Source organism: Rhodamnia argentea, chromosome 1, assembly GCF_020921035.1.
Source record: "Rhodamnia argentea isolate NSW1041297 chromosome 1, ASM2092103v1, whole genome shotgun sequence".
NCBI lineage: Eukaryota > Viridiplantae > Streptophyta > Magnoliopsida > Myrtales > Myrtaceae > Rhodamnia > Rhodamnia argentea.
In genome coordinates, this window is record NC_063150.1 from 32703388 (window position 1) to 32721390 (window position 18003).

At 37.9% G+C, this 18003-nt stretch overlaps 2 protein-coding genes across 8 annotated transcripts; one reads left to right on the forward strand and one right to left on the reverse strand.

Annotated features, from left to right (window-relative positions):
- Positions 1-43: 43 nt before the first annotated feature.
- LOC125313911 (pentatricopeptide repeat-containing protein At5g66520-like) lies at positions 44-2080 on the reverse strand. The gene has a single exon (XM_048275088.1). It carries the CDS (start codon positions 1931-1933, stop codon positions 113-115), a length of 1821 nt encoding a protein of 606 aa, XP_048131045.1. The 5' UTR covers positions 1934-2080; the 3' UTR covers positions 44-112.
- A 1517-nt stretch (positions 2081-3597) lies between these two features.
- On the forward strand, positions 3598-10281 carry LOC115728217. Of its 7 annotated transcripts, XM_030658557.2 has the most exons (11): positions 3598-4929; positions 5196-5306; positions 5398-5430; positions 5718-5895; positions 5976-6157; positions 6861-6997; positions 7077-7172; positions 7798-7867; positions 7947-8021; positions 8100-8145; positions 9981-10281. In XM_030658557.2, exons 1-11 carry the CDS (start codon positions 3613-3615, stop codon positions 10040-10042), a joined length of 2307 nt encoding a protein of 768 aa, XP_030514417.1. In that variant the 5' UTR covers positions 3598-3612; the 3' UTR covers positions 10043-10281. The 7 variants fall into 7 exon arrangements, 3 of the variants coding, with proteins under 3 accessions (XP_030514417.1, XP_030514416.2, XP_048131015.1); XR_007197605.1 differs by lacking the exon at positions 7798-7867 and having other exon boundaries at positions 7077-7171; positions 7943-8021; XM_030658556.2 differs by lacking the exon at positions 9981-10281 and having other exon boundaries at positions 7798-7866; positions 7943-8021; positions 8100-8838.
- Positions 10282-18003: the final 7722 nt, after the last annotated feature.

Consider the following 18003-nt stretch of genomic DNA (forward strand, 5'->3'; position numbering starts at 1 on the left):
CACTATTGTTTTAATTGTATTTTTATATTGTAATACCGTACTTTTCAATTTCCATGAGGAGACTATACTGCTCGATTTTTACTTGCATGTGGTTATACGTGGCTGCATTTATTCACCAGAAGTCCCCACAAGTACATATTCCATCTCTGAACAGATGGAAACGACTTCTATCCCGCATGACTATCTCCCTAGAGTAAATCTTGGAGATCATTTTCGTTACTACATGGCAGTCCTCACAAATACGAAGGTTTTTAAAGACTTGAATGATTGTCCCCGGTTTGGTGCTGATTAACCCAAATGCAATTGCCAGCTTCTCACTGTGCTGATGAATGGCTACCTCTTTTTCCTCATCCTCAAGATAAAGGAGCGAATTCCCAACTTCAGGTCTGTATCCCTCTAGTTCGAGTCTCTCCACTATCTGACGCCACATCTGGTGAATCTCCTTAAGTTGCGGGTGTTTACCGTCACCAGCAAAAAATTCGTGAACAGACCCGTTTATGGTAATGCTGCTGCACCCTGGAAATTTTCTTATTCCTTTTTCTTTCATCATTCTTCTTATTCTCACCGCTTCATCCCATTCCCCTGATTCTGCAAAAATACTCGCTGCATGAATATATCGACCACCATGTCCAGGGTCTACTTCAATCAGTTTCTTCCCAATCAGTTTTCCTAACTTGACATTAGCGTGCTTTTTGCAGACATTGAGGAGTGCTCCCCAAATGGCAGCATTTGGCTTGATGGGCATTGTCTCAATCACCTCTTTGGCTTCCTTCAGCAACCCTGCTCGGCCAAGGAGGTCAACTAAGCAACCATAATGCTCAATTGTTGGGTTCAAGCTGTGAACTGACGTTATGCTCTTGAAGATTGATTTTCCTTCATGAACCAGTCCTGAGTGGCTGCATGCAGTCAAAATTGCAGTAAGAGTGATCGAATTTGGCTTGATCCCTGCTTTCTGCATTTGCATATAGAAATCCATTGCTTCTCTTGCCTGTCCATGAATTGCAAAACCAGAAATTGCTGCTGTCCATATGGAGACACATTTGTTCTTCGATTTAGTGAAAACTCCTAAAGCTTCTTCCATGTGACCGCATTTGCCGTACATGTCTATCAGTGCACAGTCCAGCTCTGGGTCTATTCGTATCTGGTTCCTGTCGATATATGTGTGAATCCATCTGCCTTGATCCACTGCTCCAAGATGTGCACATGCTGAAAGTGAACTTAACAGAGCTACATTGTCAGGTTTAACACCTGCAATAAGCATATCCCGAAACAGTTTTAAGGCCTCCTTGTTCATTCCCACTTTCACGAAGCCAGATATCATCGTCGTCCATGAGACTACAGTTCTCTCCGGCATTTCTTTGAACAGTTTGAAAGCTATCCCCACTTCACCACACTTAGCATATCCATCGATCATTGTATTCCACGACACGATGTCTCGTCTAGGAGCCTGGTCGAAGAGGAGGCATGCAATTTCCATTCTGTCAAACGCGGCATATGCATGGAGCAGGGTGTTGATGGCAAAGACATCCGAGCCAAATCCCATTTTCACAACTCGAGCATGGATTTGCATTGTCCCCTCCGAGGATGGCAACTTAGAACAGGCTCTGAGTAGGAAAGGTAAGGTGTGGGTATTGTGTGGGACTGAATTCCTTATCATCTCACTGTACAGAAGAAGGGCTTGTTCTGGTTCTGTGCTGTGGGAGTATCCTCTGATCATTGCATTCCACATGAAGGTATTTCGACTGCTAGCCTTGTTGAACAACTTTTGTGCATATTTGATATCACCGGATTTCGGTGAGCTGCAGAAAGCGAGAAGTCTGCTTAAAGGGATGGGCTCCGAAACAAGTCCTCTTTTATACATACTTGCATGAATCTGCTCTAGTTCGTCCATGGTCGAACAGACCTCGAGGAGAGAAAGAGGTTGCAAAGCCATGGCTAGGCTCTGGAAACTTTTTGCTTCGAAGAAGACAAGCCTGTGAAGGAGTCAACTGACGAAATCCAGGATGGCGGCTTCTGTGGCTTTAATTCTTGGCAATGTGGATAAGGCCTGTGTAATAAAGGAAAATATCAACTTTGTTGCTTCTGATTTGATAAGGTATGTTGCTCTGCGTGTGTGCTGTGCTGGTCTTTTGTGACAGATGCTTGTCTTGATTCTGCTGGTGGTCCCTTTGCTGTTTGCTCCCGTTCTCGTGTGCCCTCAACTTGCCTATTAAGCTGTAAAATGGCACTTGCCACTATCAACTCAATTGCTACGTATCCTAAAAATGATTATTTGCATTGTTTAGAAGAAAAATTAGTAAACGAAAAAACTTTTATAATGGTCAAAACAACAATTTATGAAGTAGATACTTTATGCTAGTCCAACTTTATGAGTGCTTTTGTGAAGAGAAGAGAAGAGAAGAGAAGAGAAGAGAAAGGGGGAGGGGGGGGTGTGGGGTTGGAATGGATACAAAATGATCATTATTTGACAAAAAAATTCCAGACATTAGTTTTCTGTGAAAAAGGCACATCCACAGTGATCCAAGTGCTTTTGTAGTTAAGAAGTGTCAAAGTTTTAATAGGAGAGAAAAGCACGTCCTAAGTGTTTTTGTAGTCAAGAAGCGTCATACTTTGAATGAAGGGTGTCGGAATTTCCTATTAGCAAAGACTCAAAATGAATATTAAGCTTAGATTTGACGTTATTTGATTGGAACATGGATATGGAGTTAGATGTTACCTATCCCCAAGATTGAAGGACAAGAAACAATCGAAGAATCTATCGAAAATATTTGTCAATTACAGCAACATATCGTGGATCAAGACTTCGTGACGAGAATTTCTTGTTACGGAGCGTGACATGACTGCTTGCTCAATCAATGAGCAAATGAAGAACGACTTGTCTAGTCGAGGTTTGTACAATCTTGCATTCAATGGCTGAAAAAAAAATGTTACATGGATATGACTGCTCGATCGCTGCCGAGCCATTCATACACATTTTCTTTACATGACATGGAGAACTAAGGAGTTTTCCACTCTTTATCCCGTCATTGATGAGCAGTAGAAATTGAAGTGAGGAATAGTGCCGATGCTCGTGGAAAAGTAGAATATCACATGAAGGAAAAGCAAATGCACATGTACGAGGAGAATCTTTCGCAGGCTCCTAGAAGTTAATTGCAGAAGTCGGTCGATGTCGTCGCATCGGCCAGTCCCGCGCACAGCAAAGCGGCCAAAAAAGGCCTCTCTTTCTCCCATCATCGAAAGCAGTGAAAAACATCACACCTTCCCCCTCGACACCGGACAAAGAGATCCGCAATGCCAGACATAGAAATTGCAGGAAAAGATTCGAGCTTTATGGTTGTTAACAAGCCTGTTATACAGCCTTCCATGTCTCCAGCTTGCTCGCTTCGTCTTCACCGATGCGTTCATCTTTGGAACTATCGGATTCTTTGCTCCTATGTCGCTTGTTCCATATGCCCATTGCGCCGTTCTTTCCAAGATCGGCTATATAGTCCACGACCGTACTGTTCTAGATTCTCAAACTTGCTATACAACAAGATCGTTCTCGTTGGCATTCTGGGTCTTTCTCTTATGCCTGTTAAACGTTTCCGTTAGTCTTTTTCTTTTTTCCTGACGATGGATAGTCCTCCCAATTATAGCAGGCCCTATCAGCTGAGAAGCGGTTACGAGCCGTCCGATACAGAGACGGAGTGGCAGGAAAATCCGCGGCGGGAGCAGAGACAGAACGACGACGATTTGGAGTTTGGAGGTCCGAAAGTTGATTTGAGCCGGCCCAGGAACATTACCCCACTGAAACTGAGCCGCAGGCAACCTTCCTTCGGTGGGCCTTCTCCTAAAAAGGAAACTGAAGCCGCTTCAGTTCGACGGAGACACAGCAGTAAGTCGCCGTACAAGCCGAGAAGAGATAATGGAAATGCTCTTTCTCCGATAGGTGGATCAGATGCATGCAGAAATGTCAGCCCTTTATCAAAACCCGAGCACTGGAGGCATATTTCTCCTTATAGGCCGGGAAGAGAAGAAAATGCAAATGATGAAAATGAGATTACAAGCTCAAACAGGAATTCAAATCGTAGAACACGATCAAGGGATGATAGGGAAGGCCATCTGCAGCTCCTTGATCTGAGTAGAGTAAGTTTGAAATCAAACTACGGTCAGCGATCTGTTACTGCACCGAAACAGAGAGCAAGGGACAGGGAACAGCATAACAACTCAAAGGGAGAGCGGACCCTGTCACCATTGGAAAGAAATGTAATTCAGAAACAGCGGGAAGCTTCTCCCTTGAGAAAACCTTCTGTTGGTGAGATAAATGAAATGGTAGCAAATTTAAAACTCTATAGAGGTCCCGCTACTGCTACTACTTTTGAAAGCACAGATTCCATATCACCTGGCGATATCTTCTTTTCTCGGGACGACACAGCTTTGGCTTTTCAGAAGAATGTCTTCCCAAGAAATGATGGGCAGGAGACACGTTTTGTTCCACCACCCAAAACTGTTCCACATAGGGATGTTTCTCATCAACGGGTGAGATCAAATGGTGGCTCTGACAATAATCCACAAGGGAGTGCATCTAGTTTGAGGGCATCAAGGACGACCCCAAATTCAAATTCCAACATAAGTAGGCAAAGCAGCAACAGAAATAGCACTGTGAGTAGTAAGATGAGTGACTTCAGTGCTGGAACAACTGATAGTATTAAGAAATTTACAGCCAACCGCAGGAAGAGCCAGACAGAAACATGGTTTGCTTGTATGAGGAAAGGGTCTTGTAGAACCTCAAAATCACCTGAACCAACTAGAGCCTTTGATGAAGCCTCCTTCATTGAGAAGGCATTTGTGGTAGAAAACCTAAGGCAGTTTTGGGCTGATAAGCATCAACCTCATTCTCTCGATGGATTCAGTTGCCACAAACAGGAAGCACAACTTCTTAAGAAATTAGTAAGTTATTCTGCATAATTGAATTTTATGACCTTCCTCTCTGGTGTTTGTCTGTGTGCTAGTTGATAAATTACATTCTTTGTGTTACAAGTAAATAGTACCCTGTGCACTAGACTTTCGCATTGGGATTGCTCTTGGCTTATTCTTTTATTGTAAACGTAGTGATAACATTATATTTAGGGCCACTCTTAGTATTGTCCTCTCAATACTTCCTGGATGTGTGATCGATTGAGACTATATCTGAATTTAAACTGTGAAATCTGCAGGTGTCAAATGATGTTTGCCCCCATATTTTGTTGAAGGGTCCTTCTGGATCTGGGAAAAGGGCATTAACAATGGCCCTTTTACATGAGATATACGGTGACCAATCTTGGAATGTACGTCTTTCATAATAATATGTATCAGTTTTGCAATTTTATATGCCAACGGATCTATAGCTGACTGTTGCCTCAATTTCCCACTATGTAGGTAACTCACGAGTTACGATCCTTCCATATCCAGGTACATAGATACTTAGAGTCATGTTCTTCCAGATGGGAAATTCTGATAATGATGTAGTGTCTTTTGTATTTCCAAAATTTTAGCAACATTCCTCCTTTCTTTTTTCTTTTTGTTTTGGTTTCTCCTAATCCATGATTTTTCAACTGGTGCTTTGGATAATCATTCTTCCCAAAAATGACGCTGATCTCCAACACAGATTATTCTCGTGACCGATTAATTCCCCTGTTTTTTCTGTACTAATCATGACATACTTGGTTCGTGCCTATTGCTATGCTTTCCATACACAGGAGAAAAGGCCTACTCAAGTAATTATTCCGCTGGCATCCAGCGCTCATCATGTGGAACTGAATGCACATAAAGAAGCCAATTCCAGAATTGCACTAATGGCTTTAGTTAAGGAAATTAGTAGCAATCATGCAATCATCCCTGAAGTCAGTCATGCAGGTTTTAAGGCAGATCATAAAGGTCAGCATCTCTTAGAACGGACAAAATTATCTCTGCATTATGTTCCTTGTGCATATTTTTATGAGTTTTGTTGACTTCAGTAATAGTACTCTATGAGATTGACAAAGCAGCAGAAAATGTGCAACACTTGATCAAGTGGATAATCGACTGCTATTCGGATTCTTGTAAACTTATACTTTGCTGTGAGGATGATGGGACTATTCTTGAATCAGTGAAAAACCGCTGCAAAGTCATCAAGGTTGATGCTCCAATCACTCATGAGGTAATTTTACATTGGTTGCTTATTTGACATGCATAATTAAATAACAATATAGAAGATCAGATTCAATTGAAAATCAGCTTATTTGTTGCTGTTGTTGTCACTGCTACTTATGATTTAAACTGGAATGTGTGGATGTGCACAGCTAGCGCATGACATTGAAATGACGTATCTTCATTTTTTTCAGCATGTCTCCATAGGCCTGTTTAGACATTCAGATTTTTACTTATCATCTCTTATGTTACTTCACAGTTAGGCCTAGCCAGCCCTGGAACTGCAGATACAAATTGCACAGATTTAATTGATACACGCAAGTTAGTAGTTTGTGGATATATCTTTGGTTTCCATTTGATGACCAGGCACAAGTTTAGTGTATGTAGGAATAATGTCAGAATTAGCCAGGTCGTCATTCTATTTTCTGTTCTTGGTTTGTCCAAAGGAAAAGTATGAATGTTTTTAAATACTGCTGGACAGCATGTACAGTGATCCATAAGGTGATTATTACTATGTGCTAGGCTAGTCTCATCTGATTCTGCTTCTCCCCAAACCTCTGCTGTCAATAGTAAGGATGAGGATGTGACAATTTCATCATAACTATGTACAGTATAAATTCTCTGCAGCCAATTATATTCAGTGGACTCCGAATGCTATAACCAGAGGTCGTCACTTTTTCTCGTCTCTGCTCATGCCATCTTTGTTTTCCCAGATTATGGAGATTCTCATCCAAATAGCAAGGAAGGAAGACTTTGAATTACCAATGAGCTTTGCTGCCAAGATAGCCACCAAATCGAGACAGAACCTCAGAAAAGCTATTATGGCTCTTGAAGCCTGCAAAGCACACAAGTGAACACCATACCGTTAAAAGCACTTGCTTTGTTTTACTTCATATATTCATATCTCACATGGACATTTTCCTGTACAGCTATCCTTTCATAGATAACCAACCAATTCCATTGGGTTGGGAAGAGGTACTAGTGGAACTTACTGCCGAAATTCTGGCTGACCCAACTCAAAAGAGGTATGTATTTGTTGCATAGGTTTGCCCGAATTTCAATGGGAATCGACACTTCCAGAAGTAAATTAGTTCTCTAAAGATAGATAGGGACTAGAAACATGGATGTGATATGACAATTTGAATTGCCATTGGACTTCTCTAATTGATCCCATTAAGAGGAAGAAATGGTGGTTCGTTGATTTTAAAAGAATCAGTCATGCTTCTGCTTTGGAGTGATCATTCTAGAATATGATATTTCTTTCAATTCCTTTGGTTCCTGTTTGTTTGTAGATCTCACAGTTATATTTTTCCATGAAAGATAACTTCCCATAAAATTCACTCTTTACAACTTCTTTGGACATAACTGAAACTGGAAAAGATCCGAAGATCAGATAAGTAGCATAACACAAGCACCGTGGTTGTTAGTTAAGTGGTCTCCATCTGACAAAGCTCTAATGGAAGTAAGCCTAAGATAATGCAATTCATGTTAGCCTCAGAGAGAACAACATAAGGCGCTCTCAACATTCCTTGGACGTCCATTACAATTTCATAATGAAGTTATGAAATTATGAAATTGTAATGGACGTCCTAATATTTTCGGCATAGTGTGGATGAAACAAGCAAATGATCTTGTTCATTATTTAAACAGATTATTCTTTGTAAGGGGAAAGATTCAGAAACTTCTGGTGGATTTCGTGCACCCCAAACTGATACTCCTGGTAATGTGTTTGATACCTTTGACGTAATGGCTTATTTATAGTCGCAGGTCCTCATTCAGTGTTCATTTCGATTGCGCAGAAGCTTGCAGAACAGTTTTTGAAGGCGGTAGAGGCTGGTTCTAAGAGGGACCTCTACTATTGGCATGCTTATTATGTAAGTTATATTCCGTCGAGTTTTGTTGTTCGCTATTTTGTCAGCATTGAAGAGACGCCTTTGCCTGTTGTTCTACAGGATAAAAGACTACCAACTGGGACGACTGCTTTACTGAAATTAGAAGGTAATAGAAAGAGTTGATTTCCTATGCCACTGAGTAAATGGAATGCATATGAAGAACGTGCCGTCAAAATGCACTTAAACCCCGAGTCTTTCTTTTGGAATATGTCTAATTTGTTCTGAACGTTACCGCGGAGTTCCAAGGACTCCAAATTTTCAGTTTGATCCTGATTTTCATGAGCCATACAGTGCGAGCACTGTCGCTGCTTAGCGGTCTGCTGCTCAATATTGACTTTCTTCAAAACATTGTTGCTCTGTTCTCCGTTTTAAACCTCGTAACCTGTATGAGATTTTGGCAGTCCAAAAGGCTTTAGATAAAACCAAAATCCATCTCAAGCAAACCAAGAATTCATTGTATCCTTCCCCCTCTTCTTTTTCAAGCAAGGCAATGGGGATGGAAGAGGGACGGGTTTGGAAAGGCTAACGTGGCCCCAAACCCGTCCCAAAAACTTTCTATTCTTCCCCAAACCTGCTCCAAACTCGTTATACGTTTTGATATAATATCCTAAACCTGCCTCACTGGAGTAGTAGGGCTTTTGTCAGGTACGTGCAATCCGCCTCAGTATTTTTAATGAACAATAATCTTGTATTAATAATAAACAACCTCATATATGCAAATGCAACTATTTATTCGAAACCCCTGAATTGTAAATCTCCAATCATAAGTCTACAGAGTCCAAAAATATAAGATTAAGAGTTTAAGATTAACGATCATAAAAAAATCTAAGTTATAACAATCATTGGAAGCTAGGATTGAAATGGTGGACACAGTTGAAATATCTGATTTTATACTCTATTAGGTTTTTAGTACTCACAAAATATCATAACTAAGTAATATGGAGAGTTTTAACAAAGTAGAAGCAACATAAAATATCTCAGCAACCACTATATATCATAATAGAGTTAATAGTGTATATTTACTCAACCAACTAAAATAATGAAGGGAACGAATGGCGTTTTAGTGATTATACAATATTGGATTTGGATATCGTGTTTCTCAACTATGAAATCCCAAGCTCGTTCTATACCCTATGGCTGCGTTTGGTCGTCCGTATAAAACTCGGGATAGGATATGTTTTATCCTATCCAGTGTTTGGTAGGTGTCTCGGATAGTATAATGTCGGATATATGGGGATATAACCCGGATAAAAAAATCCTAGGGGGAGGGGTAGGATAAGGTCGGATAGGATTTCTCTTATCCGTTATATAAAAGCTAACTTTCTTGTCTCATTTGCTTATATTTTCATTTTATTTATTTTTTTTGCAAAGAGGTTTGAAAATCTAATAAAATGTGTATATTTTCAATTTTTTTTTTGTGTATGAGAACATTATTTTTATAGTAATAAGATCGGAATATTTCATGAGCATCACGTAGGGCATATATGTCCTTTATATTGATATACAATTTCTACCAAATGCGGGATATGATAGAATATAAGAATATCCGACTTTAAATCCGTAGTTCACCAAATGATGGATAGGATATGGCCAAATCCCTAGATTTCTTATCCTATCCTATCCAATCCTATCCCGACCAGAAATCCCGACGACCAAACGCAGCCTATATGGTTTTTAGCAATTGACCCCCAAACGCGTCCCGCTTTCCCAATTGCTGTACCCATTTACATATTGTTAGGGTTTGTGCTGGTCGGGTACCGTATTATACTCGTCCTGCTTGCATCCCTGGTATGAATGCTGCCTCACACATATTTAGTTTATGTTCTCCCTAAGTTGAAAGTCTTAGGGATCTCTTAAGATATATGCTGTAAGTTATTTTCTATAGTTGCTATTCCAAGTTGTGTTTTGTTGCTTACTGGTATCACTTGCAACATGACGCAGAGTTCGTGGCCAAGTTCATGAGCATATACAGGAAAAGTTCCGGCAGAAGTCTCTGTGTATAATCGCCATGGTCCCTGTTCGACTCTTCAAGGAGCTTTCTATTTCCTTCTCCTTTCTCTGAGATCTGCTGCTGAAAGAGGTTACGGTACATTTAGGCACTTGTCCCCTGCCTTGAACATCAAAACTCATGCAAATGTTCGTGTAAGGTTTAGCTTGGAAGGAGCTAAGTCCGCACGACATATGACTATAGTTTAGTGAGAAAAGCAAAGGGTATCGCGTGCTTCCCTGTCGTTCTACCTTAGTTTCGCGACCTCGAGCGACTTTCTTTACCATTAAGAGAACTTCACTAGCCAGCGATGAGTTTGGGCTTTAGGAGCCGACTTTATGCCACTCCATTCCCATCTCTTGATGCCGGTATGACACAGTTTTATCCCTGGAACAAGATCAATACAGTTTCCAAGGCTCCAGGAGGTGTGGTGCCTGCACAAATTTGACTCCGAAATCAGTTGCCGGGTTGACCGATCTTGTCGGGTCAGCCCAGATGCACCGTATAGGGTTCGGACGTTAAAATTCGGACTCTGATTCCTAATTGTCAAATAGAATTGAAGTGTTTTTGCTCAACGCGTTCTTCATTCAAAACTAAACCGAAAGTTAAAGGAGAACAATGGAACAAGAAGATATGAATCTTGGGTCGAAGATGGATCTATTGACTATTGCTCGGTCCTAGTGGGAAAAGCACAAACACTTCTAAGACCTCGCGCTGTAAATAATTACAGGGTCATGATTTGATTTCCAAGGTTTAGTTTGTTTTGCAAAAAATGAATAATTTGAAAAATATTTTCTTAAAAATGATCGTTTATATCGCTTGAAATAATTAGCTAATGAAAAAAAAAAACTTTATTGTTTATGATCCATTTTCAGGAAATTATTTTTTAAATTATTTATTTTTCGCTAAACAAAAGGCGCTTTAAAAACAAATACGCAAACTTGATTTTAATCCGATAATACTCTAAGCCTCTCGTTGTTGAAAATAACGCCCGATCGATGAACATGTGCTCGGTCCCGTGCACATTTTACGACTTTTCCAAGGACGTCTGTCTTGCTGGTTTCTCTCCAACCATGTTCTCACTAGAGCTCTCCTTTCATATCTGTTGCGATATTTCATTTTGGGTTTTCGGGAAAACGATGGTAATAGTTTCTGAACTTTTAAACCAATGTATAATGTCATCTTTAAACTTTTAATTAATTCAATACGATCTATTAACTATTACTAAATATTTAAGATTACCCCTGGACTTTTCTTTGTTCTATCTAATCTCTCACTTTTTTATAACAATGTCAAATCAGTCTTTAGATACTGTTAACAAGTTTTTTTAGTTACTCTTGTATTTGGTTGGTTTTCTTGCTATTTTGACTATCTAATTTACAGATTTAATTAAGTTTAGACAAGAAAAGATGAAACTCAAGAGCTTGAAAATTTTATCTATCCAAAGAGTCAGGAACGAGATTTATATTAGTATAAACATTATTATTATGGATACGTTATTAGCGTTTTCAAATGTACTTAGCAAAACACGTATTCTTACATAGCAAGAATATCAACCCCATACGACTTTTATGGAGGTTCTACTTATTTGTTATGGAGATCGTAAGTTACAATATACTTAAATGGAAAGATCACCATATTTTTAATCACCAAAAAGACAAGAAAATTAACAAAAGGGTAACATATTTTTTGTTGGTTTAGGAAATGAATTGAAGTGAAAAGGTATTCTAAAATCTAGGCAATAATGTAATTATGAAACCTTGTGAATAACACTGATGGACAAATTTGACTTTGTGATGGACTAAAATGAACAAATTGAAAGTTTTAAGGACCAAAATTGAACATTTAGTATTTGTTCAAGGACTGTATTGAACAAATTAAATGTCAAAAGATGACATTACATATTAGACAAACGTTCAAGGACTACTAATTTTCCTTTTTTCCTCAGAAATTTTAGTCTATATTGAAGAAACCCTAATCATTTCTTTTCAATCCTTAAAGTTGGTGCAAATACGAGGCTTTTTAACGGTTTTTATGTGAGCGTAGGAATCACGGGACAAATATGTTTTTTGGGACTAAAATGCACCCGGAAAAGGGGCAAAAAACTTACATAATGAGCAATGTTCATTGGTTGACCATTATTTTTTTGACCGCTATGAGTTAAGGAATTATTGGACGAAAGTGATCGAGTTGACAATGTATCAAGAAATAAAGTGAAGTCTGTGAGAAATTTCGAGAAATAGATGCCACTTTAGAGATTATTGAGTCAAAGCGAATAAGTTCGTGAGATATTTTGAAATAAAGTTAAGTTTCGAACGGAAATTTTAAGAAACGGACACCAATTCAATAAAATTCACCAAAGCTCTTTTCCACATTTCGTAGTAGAGGGAATTTGCATCATCTTTCAAACTTCTATTTCCTACGTAGGCGTAAGGCCTTTGCACGTTTGCCAGTTTCAAGGTAAAACGAGCACTTTCTGTCCATTCAGCGCTAGTCATGCCGAAACTGAATACTTTTCCGACACGCTTTTTCTCTTTAGGAAAAACAAATAAAAGAAAGAAAAGTTCGAAAGGAAAACCAATTAAAAAAACAACCCCACGCCCCCCAAAAAAAAAAAAAACCCAAATCGATGAAAAAGAAAAGGGAAAAAGCCACCAAAAACCCTAAATTATACCTGCTGTGACACATTTACTCCAAACTTTTCTTTGTGACACAAAAAACCTTAAACTTGTACGTATGTGACACATTTACCCCAAACTTTTTATTGTGACACTAAAAACTCCAAATATATAGGCATGCGACACATTTATCCCAAATTTTGAGGTAAATGTGTCACATAGATATAAGTTTAAGATTTTTGATGTCACAAAAAAATATTTTAGGATAAATATGTCACACAAATATAAGTTTAGGGTTTTCGATGTCACAAGAAAAAAATTAGGGTAAATGTGTCATATGAGCAAAAGTTTAGGGTTTTTGGTGTCACAAAAAAAAGTTTGGGGTAAATGTGTCACTGTTGACATAGTTCAAGGTTTTTGGTGGTTTTTTCCCAAAAGAAAAAAAGCACTCCGACCAACAATCAATCTGAATTTCCTAGGGGTGAGCATAGTTTCGAGTAGAACCCGAAACCCGAAATTGGATTAGTGACGTTCTAAGATATGCGGGATTGATTCCTAGTTCTAAAAATTGGGAAATATGTTCCGAAGGGTATGTTCGAAGTAGGCAAAACCCGAAACTTGAAAAGCGTAACATATTTTTGTATTTTTCTTGATATATCTCTTTATGCAATCATGCGGTATTCCGTGATCCGGAACTACTAGTTTGAGCTTCCAATTTCGGCGATATTTATAATTAAGACTTTTAATTTGTTAATGTTTCGTATTATATTATGAGTTGTGGTCAGTGAATTGTAGTAGCAAATAGTGGTCATTAAAGGTGATTGTTTAATGCAACCATTTTATTAAGAATACAGTTGGAACATGTATAAGCCCCGAAACCGATCTTAGAACCTGTGACATGGTAGATTCCAAATTTCAAAGTATACAGGGTAAGATTTAGATTCCAAAAAAATGAGAAACCTGCTCCAAAGGATATGTTACAAGTTCTAAATGGAACCCGAAACCGCTCATCCGTATAACTTCCGTATAAATATGCAATCTCTCGCCTAATAGAAGTACATATATATATATATATATATATGCATAATAATCCCATTATGTTGTCCCAATTACAAAGTTTTTTAATGTGACCTTTTAATTTTTTTTCTTCCTTTTTTAATTATAGGTAGAAGCTTCACTTCAAAAGAGAAAAGATATGCCATCACAAGAATTGGGGTCACCTTATGTAGAGAAAATTATCCAAAAAGTCATAAATTTATCGCACTTTTGTTGATTTAGTGATATCCATATAAAATTACTGATATAAACGCCGACCGTCCTACATGGCATGACCTCCGCCGGCCATCAATGAGATCCGACAATGGTCGACGTTGGCGAAAAAAAGTAAAGAGGAAAATTAGAATGAAAATAAAAAATCTAAAAATTATTTCAAAAAAAAAAATGTGCAGGCAGGCCTTTAATTCTACTCATACATTTTGTGCTCCCCACTATGTATGCCGACCAAGAAATGTCAATGCTGGAAATTAGGGTTCATCATTGGCAACAAGAAAGACCCGTTCTGCGTACGATTTCGTGATTGATGCGCACCACTAACGTCGACAGGTCCATCGGAGGAATTTCTAGGTGATGCAATCTTGCACTTGATGACTGTCTTGCAAAAATGTTGTTAACAAAAACTATACGATTGAAAACTTCGATCGATGATCGTGACGACTAATAAGTCGAGATTAAAATTCCACAGCCGAGCCATCGGCAAAGCTTGGTGTAACATTTTTTTTTTTTTAACCTAGAAAACATCCCTTGAATAAACTCGACTCCAACATCGAACTCATCTCTCATCAGCGGAGCGAAGTCGAAATATTTCGAGATGCTAGTTTACAATATCGGTTTCCATCTTGCGAGACGCGTAACGGTTCATTTTTCTCACACGTAATAATACTTTTAAAAATGGTGTCGAAAAGATTAAATTAGATTTTTGGGTGCCCGATATTTGTTCAAACGAGTTGAACCGGCTGGAATCAATTAGAAAATGCGTTAAGAACCGGTTTGGACATATCCAATCAAAACCGATCCAAATTGACTGTTTCTTTTTTTTCCCAAAAATAGACGCATAAGATTTATGTTGTACCGGCACGACACGCGACCCGTTATTATGTATATATAAAAATATCGATGAGTTACTTCTTCTTCTTCTTCTTCTTCTTCTTCTTCTTCTATTACGGATTCACGATTAAATTTTTTTGGGTTGGTTGGATATGTTAATTTTGGAATGGCTAGGCTGGATATATGAATTAAGTAAATATTTTTTTTATACATTTGCATTTTAATTCATAATTTATTGAGAATAATTAAAATAGATTCCGTGAGTATCAAGATGTTGTTGGACTCGCATGTTACTAATATGTCTGAAGTGCTGATCACGTGTTAGTGACATGACACGATATGATACGAAGATTTGTGGAGAGCGTCCGTGTAACACAACACAAGATGCGGAGCACATACAAATCAGTGGAGTAGACTTAATTCCAGCAAATGATGACAGCTTGAGCCCAGCAAAGGGGGTGGGGGCCCACAGGAGCTGCTCTTTCTTGCAATCGTGGGGCCCACCTGGATTGTTCAATTATTTCACTCCGAATCCCTCTTCTTCTTCTTTTCCTTATTATTATTTTTTTTTTTTGTTCCTCATGTGTTTCTGACAAAATTCTGGAAGTTTCAGACAAATTCAGAAGCTGCATTTCCTTGCTTTTTTCCATATGCGAATTGCAGCTGTTCCACGGACGAGAAGCCACCTGCCATAAAAAAAAAAAAAAAGATCTGAACTTTTACAAAAGGCCAAAAAAAAAACACACACAAGAAAATGTGTCGGAAATTGAACTTTGTCCTTTTTTTTTTCGCGGAATTTTGCTTTTTGGATCTTTGAATAATGCAAAGGAGGAAAAATTGGAACTGTGAAGGTCGTAAAAGGGGCATAAACATGTGCTTTTCAAGTATTATTTTTTTTTGTCCGACCAAAAAAAATTGAGGTTTATTTGGCAGGCTATACAGAGACGGAATATGCTTAAGTGACGATTTTTTATTTATTTATTGTGAGATTAATGGCATGTTACGAACCATAAAAATTAGATACTAAATAATTAAAAATTATTATGGAGTTCACTCATTTAAAAATTTGAAGTCCACGATATGATGTTATTTTCATAATCATCTGAAGATTATTATGCCAGCAAAGTCCGAAAAAGACAAATGCCAAAGTGAGAAAAAAAAAAAAAAAAAGACTCTCCCCCTCTCTCTCTCTCTATCTCGTGGTTCTATACAGACAGACTTCAAAGCTAACATTAAGGTGGATTGTCAGCAACAAGAACCTCGTTTTATGCTTTTTCATTTTCTTGTGTCTGTGAGAGAGAGAGAAGGTAATGATGGGACACACAAAGCTTCTAAAATAAAATAAACAAAAAAGAATAGAGTGCGGAAATAGAAAAGAAAAGAAAAAAAGAAAAGAGTATCGTTAAAGCTTGTCTCGGGACACTGATTAAGTAAATTTTTTTTTTGCTCGGTTCGGTTTTTCGAATCTCGATTAAAAGTAATAGGAGAGCGATTGTTGTATCGAAAATTATGAATTTGCTTTAATTGATTGTTTAACAAGTGTCTCTAGAGCAATGTTTAACGGATAAGACTGTAGCACAAGCTCCCCTCTCTTTCCTTTTCAACGAAGTTTCCAAGTTATGGACAAGGCATGGTTTCTTCTCATGATGGATGTTTGGCGGCAAAACTATGTTCTAGGCTTATTTTTATTTTTTTCTTTTCCATATTTACTTACTTTTTTTTTTTACGGTTTTAATAAAGTCCTTGCATTTGTTCTTTATCTAATTAAAGCATTCTATCTTCATTGATTTTTCCTAACTAAATCCCTACGACACGATGCCAATATAAATCCAGCCAATGTGGCCATCGGCCGACATCATAGTGTGGCATGAATAAAATTTTCCCGACACGGACGTCCATATTGGCTAAGTTTTTATTAATATCATACTCCGACATCGTCCGCATTGCCCAAATTTTTCACGATGACCCCATGGGCATATCATAGTTTGTTTGCATCACACATTGATGTCGTCTAGCAGCCATATTGGTTGAATTTTATTGTGTTTGGCATCAAAGGGTCTTTATTATAAAATTTGCATAAGTATACTGATTTAACTGGACAAATTAAAAGTATAGAAATCTGACTAGAAAAATGCGCGAAATTACGTGGACAAAAGGTAATTTTTTCTTAAACTCTATCACGCAAGCTAGCCACTTATTTCCTAGGGGAGACATTGGATTAACTATTCCTATCGGGAAAGATCAATGAATAATGTAATGAAACTCATCAAAAAGATAGATAAAAATGTAAAACTATCCCTAGATATAGCGTCCTGGGATAAAAACATGTAATTGACAATACATATATAGAGACATGTGGGGCTAATAATGAATTAGGACCACGACCACCCATAAATTTTGTTTCTATGTTAGCAGTTGCAACAGAGATCTTCTGAATGTGTAATAAATGTTATTCAGGTTTAGCATGGTCCTATTATCCAGCTCTAGCTTCTTCTGTCTCAGCTATTTATTTTATGTCCTTTTGCTTCTTTTAGTTTTCTCATGAGTTGGATGAGAGATCTTACTGGCGCACCATCATGGATTTCAATATCATCTTATATAAATTTTTATTATACCAATGGGATAATCACAAAAATAGTTTTTGAATTTTAGCTCATTATGTGATGTGGTACTTGAATTTTTATTTTGACCAATATGACCTCCGAACTTTTGGAACGTATTCAACTTAGTCCAGGAATTATAGGAAGATGTTCAATGTAGTCCTTCCACTAATCCAATGTCGACTTTGAACATGTTCTTATAGTTCGGGGACTAAATTGAATATGTTTCGAAAGTTTGAGGACAACATTGAACAAATTGAAAGTTTAGGGACAAGATTACACATTGGTTTAAAGTTCGGGGACCATATTGGTCAAATTAAAAGTTCGGGGATCCCATTGCACATTGAACCAAAGTTCAAGAACATTTGTGTTATTTTCCCTATTGATTTGGATGAAGAATAGAATAACAACATATAGAATTATAGGTAAATACTACGAAAAATCATAAAATGGTTCACTTGTGATGTTCTTACTATAAACTATTTTCTTGACCATAAAAAATTTCAAGCAGGTATATCGATGACAAATCCATCATAAACAATTTTTTTGATAACCAAAAACCCCAAACTAGTACACCCGTGACGAATTTACCCCTAATTTGTATACTTATGACAAATTTATCCTATGTTAGTTTTCGTTAAATTTTATCATCAAAT